At 36.8% G+C, this 11356-nt stretch overlaps 1 protein-coding gene across 1 annotated transcript; it reads right to left on the bottom strand.

The window, feature by feature from the left end:
* Positions 1-410: 410 nt before the first annotated feature.
* On the bottom strand, positions 411-1726 carry LOC105621469. Its single transcript, XM_012202937.1, has 5 exons — positions 1540-1726; positions 1309-1480; positions 995-1127; positions 763-913; positions 411-613 (listed from the first exon to the last, which is right to left on the bottom strand). The coding sequence occupies exons 1-5, from the start codon at positions 1724-1726 to the stop codon at positions 411-413; spliced, it is 846 nt and encodes a 281-aa protein (XP_012058327.1).
* Positions 1727-11356: the final 9630 nt, after the last annotated feature.

Genomic DNA, 11356 nt, shown 5'->3' with positions numbered 1-11356 from the left:
ATTTTACTAAATAACAGGTTTTACTAAATTAATTAGTATTCTTTATTTGATTTATAAAATGTAATTACATCATTATTTTGTCAAGATCAGATAATAAATGCAATTAAGTTAAAGGACTCTTAAAGACTAACAAAAATATCAGGAAAATAGAAGGGCAAATTAGAGTCAATTTTAAAACTTCGATATATGTAATAATCGTAAAAACATTACATTCTTAGAAATTATAAAAAACTATAAAATATAAATCTAATTATAGTACATAATTATAGTAATAATACATTATTTTACATAATGATTGAATTTTATTTGAATGATTGAAATTTAATTGTTTTTAATCTTGCATCACTTATTATCTAAAAATAATAAAATAATCTAAAAATATACACATTTTATAAATAATTAAAAAATTTTCAAATAGCTGATGCCGGTTTTTGTACGTATGCTATTAGTAGGTAATATCGCAATATTAAGTATTCTTGGCTGCTTTTGCTTTTGCTTTTAAGCGGAATCAGAACATTTTGGTTCATGATTTCATTTAGCAAATTGTCTATAAATTCGCTTTTCATATCATCGGGGAGCCGCTTCATAAAAGGATTAACAGCGCACACGTGGTCTGCAAAAATACAAATATGATTTTATTTTATATAAACAAAGAGACAAAAATTCTTATTTAGTTGCGACGATTAATTTTTGTTACAATGTTTTAATTTATTCTTATACGTGTAGACAGATAATAATTTATCTTGTTATTCAGTATCTTACTTTTGAGGCTTTGTTTGCTGTAGTGATAACTTTTTTCCCTTTTGCTACAGTGCAGAATTTCAAAGCCGACATCCTCAAGCATTTTTCGCAGACTCGCTCTGACATCTTTACACATTCTTCGTTGGAAGTACGGCACGTAACGGCATGCATCCTTAAAGAAGAGGATACAAGCATTTGAATTTAATGTTAACATTATCGTTAAACGTGTTTTATTTATTTTTATTATTAATACCTGAAGATAAGATTGATATCGTGGATACTGCTTGAGTTGTAGATATGCTTCGAATCCAGAATGATATCCAAGGAACATTACAAGCGCTTTTCCATTTGGTCGCAGTAACTTGTAAATATTCTGTAAAGCGCGCCTGAAAATTTAGCAACTTAATTTAAAAAATCAAGATATTTTTTTAATGTTGATTAGCATTCGTTAATATAACATATAAATTTTTTTCGCATAATTTTCTTCTAATAATACAAAATTAATTATAGAAATTGTTTTATTTACAAAAGCTTTTTTTTTAAATGTTACCCAAGAAAGTAAAATACCATATATCGTTACACCAATGCAGACAATAGAAAGACACGGCATTATCATATTGCTCGACTTGGTTACTTGGTAATTCCGATGTTTCGATGTCCAGAATAACGAAGGACAATCGTTTTTCATCATTATATTTTTGACTGGCGTAATTCACCATCGCTTCGGATATATCTGCGCCTACGAAATGATTCTTTATTAAAAGAAACACGCATACCGTCAAATTTTCATTTACTTACCTACTACCTCCGCATCATGTGGCAAGATCGGAAGTAACAGTTCCTTAGTAATGTTCCCTGGACCCGAACCGATATCTAAACATTTTCCTCGCATGTTTGATAGTTCACAATTAAATTCATCTATGACGTCCTGAGCGTCACGACGTTGCATATTACTTCCGCTAACATAGTCCTCAACCATTTCCATGACTTGCGATGTAATCTTCGGTTCGTACCTTCTATTAAATGTTACAACGTTCCAACGTTAAAACTGAGTACTTTTGTATTAAAACTGAGTACTTTTGTACGATTCTTATATAAACGATCTAATATCATACTGTTTAACCATGTTTAGGATCACGACTCTCAGTTATGAGGAACATGACATGAGAGAGAGAGAGAGAGAGATCACACTACTTATAAAGAACATTGGACAAAAATATTTGTCCCTTTCAATTTGAAAAACATGAAGAAACAGAATATGTGATTATTATATATAATGCATTAAAGTCTTTTAGATTTTATTATAAGTTTTCATCAAAAATTATAGAATGAGAAATCTTTGAAATGTTAAAATACTTTAAATTTTATATACATAAAGAATTCTAAAAAAGATGTATAAACTTTTTTGACACTTTTAAAAAGTGTTCTAATTAAATAAAAATTTTCTAGAAGTTACAAAATTATTCAGAAATTTGAAAAAATTTTTTAAATTCTAAGAAAAATTTTCACCAAGTTTGACATATTATTTACAAATCGATGCTAGAAATCATTGCTTATATCGATTTGTAAGCATAAAAAAAAAGAAATGTAATTATGTTATGTGTAATAATGTTATGTTCGCATAAGCACATGCAACTACACTAATGCTAATATTTGATCTTACGACCGAGTCCTCTTGCCCCGTTAGAAGTAATTCAAGGCTGATATATGCGATAGCTCACAATACTGGGTCCGCTCCTCTACTGGTGACTTTTTAACTTCGTCTTTGGTATTTATATTCGGCGACTCGTACAAATGACTTGCTCTTCCACCGTTCTCCCATTTTCTCCCATTCTCGTCTCCCTACCAACCTATCCTATTCTTTGTCGTCTACTGTGCCTACCCCAACATCCAAATTCTTTTTCGGGCCACGCTATTATTATTATTTCACTTAAAGGAAATTGAATTATCTAAATGGCCGGATACACACAGATTGTATACACAGACTGTGTGTATCCGGTCATTTAGTCGTGGTCTACTGCGTTGCATAGGTCACACTTGATATTAGATAATATTAATAAATGGATGCTAAACAGGGAATGAGGATGCACTGAAAAAAATAACTTATTAAAAATAGAAGAAGAAAATTTTATTAAATAATATAAGAAAAAAGGCTCAAATAATTTATAAAATTAAAAATAAATATAGGGCTACAAGCCAAGCTAGATCTTAATGCTGTGTTAATTAAAAAAACAAAAGTTTATTACAAACATTTCGAGATATATAAAACGTGTAAAAATAAATGCTCCATTATTCGGAAAGGAACTTGACATTGTAAAAACATTACGCCACTTGGTGGCCACCGTTGGTAACCGTTGATGATCACCAAGCGGCGTAATGTTTTTACAATGTCGTGTTTTTACAAATAATGGAGCATTTATTTTTACATGTTTTACATATTTAAGAAGTCTCACAATCATACATAATTTTTGTAGGACGTACACAATGAATAATTAATTTTAAATTGTATCTAGTATAACATTGACCCATTGAGGTCGAAACGTTTGTTGTAATAAACTTTTATTTTTTAATTAATACAGCAATAAGGCCTAGCTTGATTCACGTCCTATATTTATTTTTAAAATTTTATTACTTCAACTTTTATGCTAAGAGGAAACTTTACAATTTCTCTTAAACAAACATATCTATCCGCCCTTCAATTTATTAAAAATATAATTCATATATAAGCTATCGATTAAGAATAATAAATATTTATTAAAATTTGCAAAATACAATAGAAAGCCAAAGAAATCTATACAATCATCTAATAATCAATATGGAGTATAGAACAAGAAACATATGGCACGAATTTAAGCAGAACTTAGGACTATGTTATATTTTAGGGTATAAGACTTTTAGAACAGAAGAAATCTATTAGTTATTTTTAGATTTGCAGCTGCTGAGCTCTTTATCTCCGATTCTTTAAAAGAATCTTCCAACATCTTGCGAACAGTATCATTTTCATTAAACTTTTGCACGCTATTACCAAAGTTATTATACATGCTAGTGCGAAGAACATACTTAAAATCTTCTCTTCTGTGCGCAAATGATCTTTTCTTGTTTCTGCTTTCGCTTAATTTGTACTTTTTATTACCGTTTACGCTTAATTAGTCAACCTTTAACGAAGTCAGAAGTGCGGCGTAAGTTTAAATCTAATATAAAGTGCATGCGGAAAAGAGGCGTCGGGAAGAGTGTGAAAGGATGAATTTTATGCTCGGCGAAAGAGCTTATCGCTAATAATCCGTGGTTCGATCGGGACCGCGAGAGTCCTTCCTGATATCCCCAACAATCCTGGAGCCCTTGAACCTTGAACAGTCTTATCTTACGGTAACATGTATTTGCCTTTTGGACAACGCCATGTATTTGCATATGCGCGAGCACACTCCATACACGCTCATGAATAATGTGTACGATATGTTCCTAATCAAACACTCGTATTTCATTGCGAAGGATTCTTTACTTTTTTTCTTATCCGAATGGCCCTTAAATTGTATTTTAAATACACTCGACTATCAAAAGAGTTTTATTTGGCCGCATACCAGATTACCTGCTCTATCTCACTTACAGAATCGACGATACAATTTCGATTAAGACTTCTGATATATGTTCTGTCAATTATTTTTCTGTCAATCAATTATTTCTATCAATGTACAGATTAGCTTTAATTTTGGCATATATAATCCAAAGAACACACCAAGGTAAGAGAAAGTCAAAATAATTTTTTTTTTTACATTATACAACAAAAATCAAAACAGTGATTTTTTTTTTGTTACAAAATTGAACTGTTTATTAATTTTAAGAATTAAAGTCATTTCAATTTTTTGTGTGTTCTTTGAGGATTTACTTTTATTCTTTTTTCTAATTGTCAATTAGGATTTAAAAAAGATAAATAATAAGATAAAAGAAATTAAAATTAAAATTATCGATAGAAATTATTGATAAAAATGAAAATCGATTTCTGTATATTATATCTATTTTCTGTATATATTATATCGACTGTATATATTATATCTTGCATACTTTACAAAATTTCCCTAACAATTGACACAATAAGACGTAACGCATTTCAAGTCTCGTTACATTGCGTAACGTTACGTTCCGTATACTTCAGCTACCATAAATTAGTTTGGCGACGCCTGTACAGAAAATATTTATGAAACTCGGCGGGTTGACCCGCTCTTCTCTGACGCCATGGTTCTCCCTCTCCTTCTCTCTCGTTTTCCTTCGTTGTCTATCTCCATTTTCCTTGCGCTCTGCGCAAGGTAATGCAATATTCACTCGCGTCTCTTTCAAAGAAGATAACAAAGGTCGCGTAGCGTTCGTGCTCGCGTTCACGCATCACCATCCGGAGTTTATAGAAGCTCGGAAGTAGAAGACCTGCAAGAAAACAGAGTGGCAGATAGAAAGATACGTTTTTGGATCCAGCCGGAACCAACAATCCGTTGTCACCGTCACGTGTCATTTTCATCGCGCTCGATCAGATTATCTGTCACCTACGCACTACTTCCTTGCTGTAAATTTTTTAACGACAACCAAGTTGATGGCGCTTGCCTTTTTATAATAGAGTGAAATTACGTCGTCGCTTTCTTTTACTACTTGCTGTCTTCGGCTCGTCCTCGAGTTGCTCGATCGCTGCATAATAACATAATCAAAGAGAACCTCTAGAAAAATAGCAGAATAACACGATAAAATGCATGAAGGATCGAATCAACTCGTTTATTGTTGCAACTTAATTGAACGTGTATATCTCTGTGAGTATAAATTTCGCGAGTGCGACGTTTCTAATGCCTTCGAAATCTGATAGTGAATTCGATTGAATGCATTAGTGCGCACTGGTGCATATTAATGCCATTATACATGATTTAATCTAAGGGTAAAAGTGAAATGCAATATTTCAAATTATAAAATACATTTTATAATTTTATATTTTACTTAACACAATAAAATGTATTGGATTTCGTGGTTTAATCCGATGTCAACGGTTTAATTTCTATTGTATTTATATTAAACACACGTCTTTACAGCAATTTATGTACGACGGCTTTAATATGCACCAGTGCGCATTGAGTAAACCCAATCAAATTTGATATTAGCTCGCAAGATTTCATGACAGCGAGTATATTCCCCGGAAATGGAAGAACGATCTGGCAGGTGTAATCGCGCGCGCATTGTAGGTCATCGAGTTGACAGAGGATTTACTGTAGCGTCGTTGGTCTCCTCCGCTCGTGCTAGCGCTAAAACCACAAGCATCCGATACTCGATCGAGCTCTTGCGAAAGGTAACGGGGGAGGCAGAGGACAGAGAGGAAGTGAAGCTCTCTTCGGGAAAAGGTTGCGTGCGAGGACGTGGCCGGGCAAAAATTGCCCGAGCCAATGTTGGGAACTGCTGTTGGGGCCGTCGAATTTTTTCAGGATTAATGCTTTGGTCTTAATTACCATGTTCGCAGCTACGTCGTACCTTCCAATACGTCCGTCTGTATTTTTGCCATTATTCGTCATAGCCGAAGATCTGGCACGCCATGGACGTGAGCGCTAGAAAAAAAATGAGTAAAAAGCGCGATTGTCGATGACGCAAGTCGCTTCTATTTCGCGGCTATTCTTTCTTGTTGAATTGTATTGCTAATAACGATGGAGAGAATCGAGGAGTAACTGTAGTTATAAATGAAAATATTTTTCTTTTTCTTGTACTATGGAGGAAGTGTCATGCTAGATTCGCGAAGTTAGCTCGCTATATTTTCAATTTCGATTTTTTAATATGAAAACTGGAACTGTCATTATTTTTTTCATATTAATAAAATGTCTAACTTCATGGATATTCAAAAATGGAATCTGTGTAGATAGCACACATTCTATTAAAATAAAAAAAAAACTGTTCTGATAGTACTTTTCATAGTTTTACATAGTTTCTTATAAAAGTAAAAAAGAGTTTCGCATTTTTACATTAAAAAAATCAAAATTGAAAAAAATAACAGACAAACTTTGTTTAAAAATAACTGTAGAATATAGAATTCTTCTAAAATTAACAAGAAGTCGCTAAAATTGTGACAAATTAACGATACGACATATTTTTTCAAGTACCATGATGTCTTATGCATTTAAAGTCTATTAAATTTGGTAATTGTTGAAATTTTGTTTTTAAATTACATATATTGATACAATTCGAGCAGTACTATACTAATTGAAAGTCCATTCTAATTGCGTAGTATAGTTGTAAGTGGTTGTATTAATAAAAATTGACCAATCACAACCGAATATTCTCTTCATCTGCTGTAAGTGGTCAATTTTTACAACTATTTACAACTCACTTATGCTATTGTAGAATGGCTTTTAGGTCTCGATCCGATACTGCCGAGGAAGGGCACGTCTCTCCTTTCCACTCACCGCCACCCTTTTCCTTTTCTATCTCCGTCTAGTCTCTTTGCCTAAATCCTTCGGCCAGATCCGCGTGTATCAGGTGGGTGGGGTAGGGTCGAGAACGAAAGGCTTTGATAAATGACTGACGCGGAAAAAAAATCCGCGTCGATACGTCTTGCTCAAGGAGATGCGCGCGTGAGTGAAAAAGAGAGGGACTGAGGGAGAGAAAGAGAGACGACGTTGAGGGAAGAGAAAAGGGAGAGAAAAAGGGACGACGAGGGCGAGAAAAAGCCGATTCGTTCCCGCGGTCCACCGAGATGTAGCTATCCTATATATCTCGTGCGCGATCTGCATTCCCTTCGCGCGCTCGTTTATTAAAACCAGTCGAACAGCGCGCCGCGAAATTTGCAGATCGATCCGCATAGAGTAGAAACATTGCCGCGTAGAGTATCGAGAGATTTTACGCTTCCGAAAATTCATTAATCTCCCGTGCGCGCGCGCGCGCGCGCAGTGTCGAGTTTAATCGCGGCAATTTAAGTTTCTCCGCGCGTACCGTGAATACAAACGACGCGCATATTTTCGCGACGGGGAGGGGGAGAGTTGCGAGAGAGTCGCGGTTTTCAGCAAATTATGAATCACGACTGGCTAGAGTTTTGTGACCACAAGGCTTTCTTTTTATCACTTTTAAAAATTTCAACACCCTCCTCTCTTCCGCCTCTCTCTAAATACTGAATCGTTTGTTTCATTTTTTATATACATAGTATTGTGACCCCTTTAGACAAGTCGGAAATCCATTCACAGAGGATCAAAAAGACTAGCTAGATTTCCGATAATGGTATCTCGAGATACGAACTCGTGAACTCTTCTTCCTGATCCGAAGATTCCGTCTATTTGCAGATAGTATTTCGATACGTTGCACGGACTATATGTCTAGGACGGTCTTTTCGTGGATGCGTGCTTTATCGGAAAACACTGAGTGAGATATATGGAGAGATTATGCGAGATGGCGTTTCGGAGTCGAACAGGTCGCTATTCTCCGCTCCGTCAATTATGCTAATTTCGATTGCGGTGAGATTAATGGAAGAAGGCGGCGTCTCCGCTCTGAACGCTTTGCGTTCCCTTTCTCTCTCTTTCTCCTTCTTTCTCACAAGCGGACGGTCGGTGGGAGCATGACGTTCTTTCCGCACTCGGCCGACCGTGCATAATGCACTCGACTTGCAATTATTGCAGATCCATCCTCGGTCGGTTTCAATCCCGCAGCAACGTTCTCTCGCCCTCGGGAGAACGAACGATCGAACGATCGAGCGCGCTTCACTCGGGGCACGACCGTTGTTCTAACAACCCACTTTCATAAAAAAAAAAAAAAAAAAAGAAATAATAAAGATCTCTCTTCTTGTCAACTAATATGCTTCATATTTCTAACTAGAAAAAGGATGAGATGCAAAAAAACGCGATCGATTGATGTGCACTTTCTTCGTACGGATAAAACGCAGAGAGACTTAATTGCGCGATGAGACTATGAGATTGAGTTCCCATCCTCCGCGCGGAAAGTGGGAAGGATTTTGTTGAGAGCGTGCACGCGTGTGCGTGCTCGCGAGAGATATCGAGTGACGGAGACGATGGCTGGGATTCCTGGCGGAATGTATCGGAAACTGGAAGACTCGTATGGGTGTTTTCAAGGGAGGAAAGGGGGACGGAGGAGAGGATGGGAAAGGTTTGGGGAGGAGAGCGAGACGGGAGGTGCAGATACTCGGAAGAGCAGAGTGGCAGAGATGGGTAAGAGAGAAGAGAAGAGAAGAGAAGAGGCAGAGGCTTGCCGGCGACACAGGCACATCAATAATACATGTCGTCTGCTTGCTCCACCTCTTGCCCCCTTTCGTTGTCTTCCATGATCTCCGAAGCTTATAACTGGCTCTGACGCAAGTAACCTCTCTTACCCTCTCACTCTCTCCCTCTCTCCCAACTTGCCTCTCTTCCTTTTACGATGACCGATTTTTTTTCACTGTGCTTTTAAGCTCCAGGAATACGACTGATTTTTACTACGTCGAACGAATCGATAACGCTGCAGATAGAATTCAATGGAACCAACTTCTTGTTAACTTCCTAGGAAAATATACATTCTTTGAGAAAATTATAAATATATATTTGACGCCGACGTGAACACATGTCTAACGACTAACTTAAATTTATATGATTTTTGTTGAAGAATTTTGTAATGTAAGGGATGTGCAATTTCTTAAAACCAGTGAGTTATTATTATCAATAATAAAATTTTTACGCATAATATAATGCAGGTTATTAAATTAATTGATATTCGTTTAGTACTTACAATTTTGACATCGATTAAGAAGAGCTGTGCTCGCAATTCAATGAGGAACCACTCAGTTTTTTGGAAATGCACTTACATTTATTATTTAATGAGAATATAATTGGACTTAAATTTATTTGGAATATTCTGAAGATGGTTGTAAAAAGCAGCCGAAATGTTGATCAATTATTGTATGAATTATTGTATGAATAAATGGAAAGGAAATTTTTATATAATAAGACACAAATAACAACCATGTATTAGTTCTAATTTGCCCGGCTTTATTGTAATATTAATTTGAAGATGATAAATGTTATACTTCATTTGTATGTAAAGAAATATAATGAAGTAAATTTGGACGCTTTTACGTTTGCGCGAGTATTCTCAGAGACTAAAAAAATTCGTACGTTCGTTCCCGCTCTTTGATTAGTATATTTTTTCAGATAGCAGCAAATTTGATCGAAAGTTCACCTTAGTATTCCGCTCAGGGATATTCCGGAAACGCAAAACGCTTTTGCGAGGTGAACGTGATGACGGAGCGAAGGGGATTTATCTCCTTGCAGCTCTTCGCGGAGCCCCCAATCCCCGTCGTTTTCTTTCTCTCTTTCCATTTTTATTAAAATGCCAGCGAGGGAAAGAAAGAAGGAAAGGAAGAAAGAGAAAGAGAGAGGAAGGAAGAAAGAAAGAAAGCGACCTGCTCGCGCAAAATATGAAAATCCATACAGTCGCGAGGAGAAAATATCCGTCATTTAAAATGGATGGATTTAGGTGGATATAAAAGTGGAGGGGTGGAAGAAGAAACCAGCGGTAGCGCGCGCGAGGGTGGCACCTACTTCGGTCCAGGCAGGGGGGGGAGGGGGAAGGAAGGAAGAAGGTGGCCCAAGGGTGAACGAGGGGGTGGAAGCAGGGGCAACTACTGAAAGTCGACGGTAGCTGAAGCGGCGGCGGCGGCGAAGGTGGAGGTGGTGGTGGCGGCGGCGGTGGTTGCCGGTGGTGTTGGAGATTTAAGGGAGACATTTTAAATGGATGGTTCCCTCGGAGAACCCGGGGCCTCCGGTATTATCCAATGGCGTAGCTCGTCTCTCGTACCCTCGCGTTTCTCCGCAAGAATTCGCGAGAAAGAAGGAAGCGCGAGGATGAAAAGGAGGCGCCCACCCTCTCCCGCCGTATGCTCTTTCGCGTAGGACGCTGCGGGGTGATATTTAACCCTTAACGTAACTCTTGCGTGAGGTACTAGTAAACGTCTCGTCGTTCGCCTTACACGATTACGCAACGTGAAATATTCGAAGAAAAGCCAGCTTGATTGAAAACGATTGGGATTAAGATGCGCAAGATTCTTTACATACTTGAACGCTTCGGATTCCCTCGAAACATAATATGGCATTTATTTACGAATTTTATTTGCCATTTGTTTACTTCACAATCATGTTGCATTCATCATTCGCAAAATACGAATTACGCGAAAAATAAGATTTAAACGCTCTATTTTTCAAGAAACTGCAGGTACAACTCACAATTATTGCATGAAAGTTATTATCGAGAATAAGATCAGCAAATAATAGTAATGCATAAAATTTACATTTTGACGATATTTTCTCAAATGGTACCGCGAGCGAAGGTAGTGCTCCATCTCTTTAAGAAGCCTCTGTTTTCGGGATCGATAGGGAACGCAATCGCATTCAACACCTCTAGCGTCTTACGTCTTGCACGTAATCTCGTTCGAAAAATTGATCATCTCAGAAATATATCGTTCCTATGCCAGGTGCACAAAATAATTTCGGCGAATGTCTCGCTTGAATCTGAATTATTCATTGCGCAAGACTCGTTATCTTTTTAGTATAGACAATAGTCTGAGAAAAATACACGAAACCAGCCGAAATGGATTCCAAGATGCAACCGCGTCCGCGTTGTAACC

Source organism: Atta cephalotes (genome assembly GCF_000143395.1).
Source record: "Atta cephalotes unplaced genomic scaffold scaffold00034, whole genome shotgun sequence".
Classification (NCBI taxonomy): domain Eukaryota; kingdom Metazoa; phylum Arthropoda; class Insecta; order Hymenoptera; family Formicidae; genus Atta; species Atta cephalotes.
The sequence above is the reverse complement of the archived record's forward strand: the minus strand, read 5'-3'. Positions and strand labels throughout refer to the sequence as shown.

What these genes read in the sequence shown, in the direction of transcription:
- LOC105621469 (XM_012202937.1), bottom strand. Translation starts at nt 1,726, where the DNA reads ATGGAAATGGTTGAGGACTATGTTAGCGGAAGTAATATGCAACGTCGT. An exon ending in ACATGATGCGGAGGTAGTAG is followed by an intron (nt 1,481 to 1,539) that starts GTAAGTAAATGA and finishes ATCATTTCGTAG; the next exon opens with GCGCAGATATATCCGAAGCG. An exon ending in GATATCAATCTTATCTTCAG is followed by an intron (nt 914 to 994) that starts GTATTAATAATA and finishes CTCTTCTTTAAG; the next exon opens with GATGCATGCCGTTACGTGCC.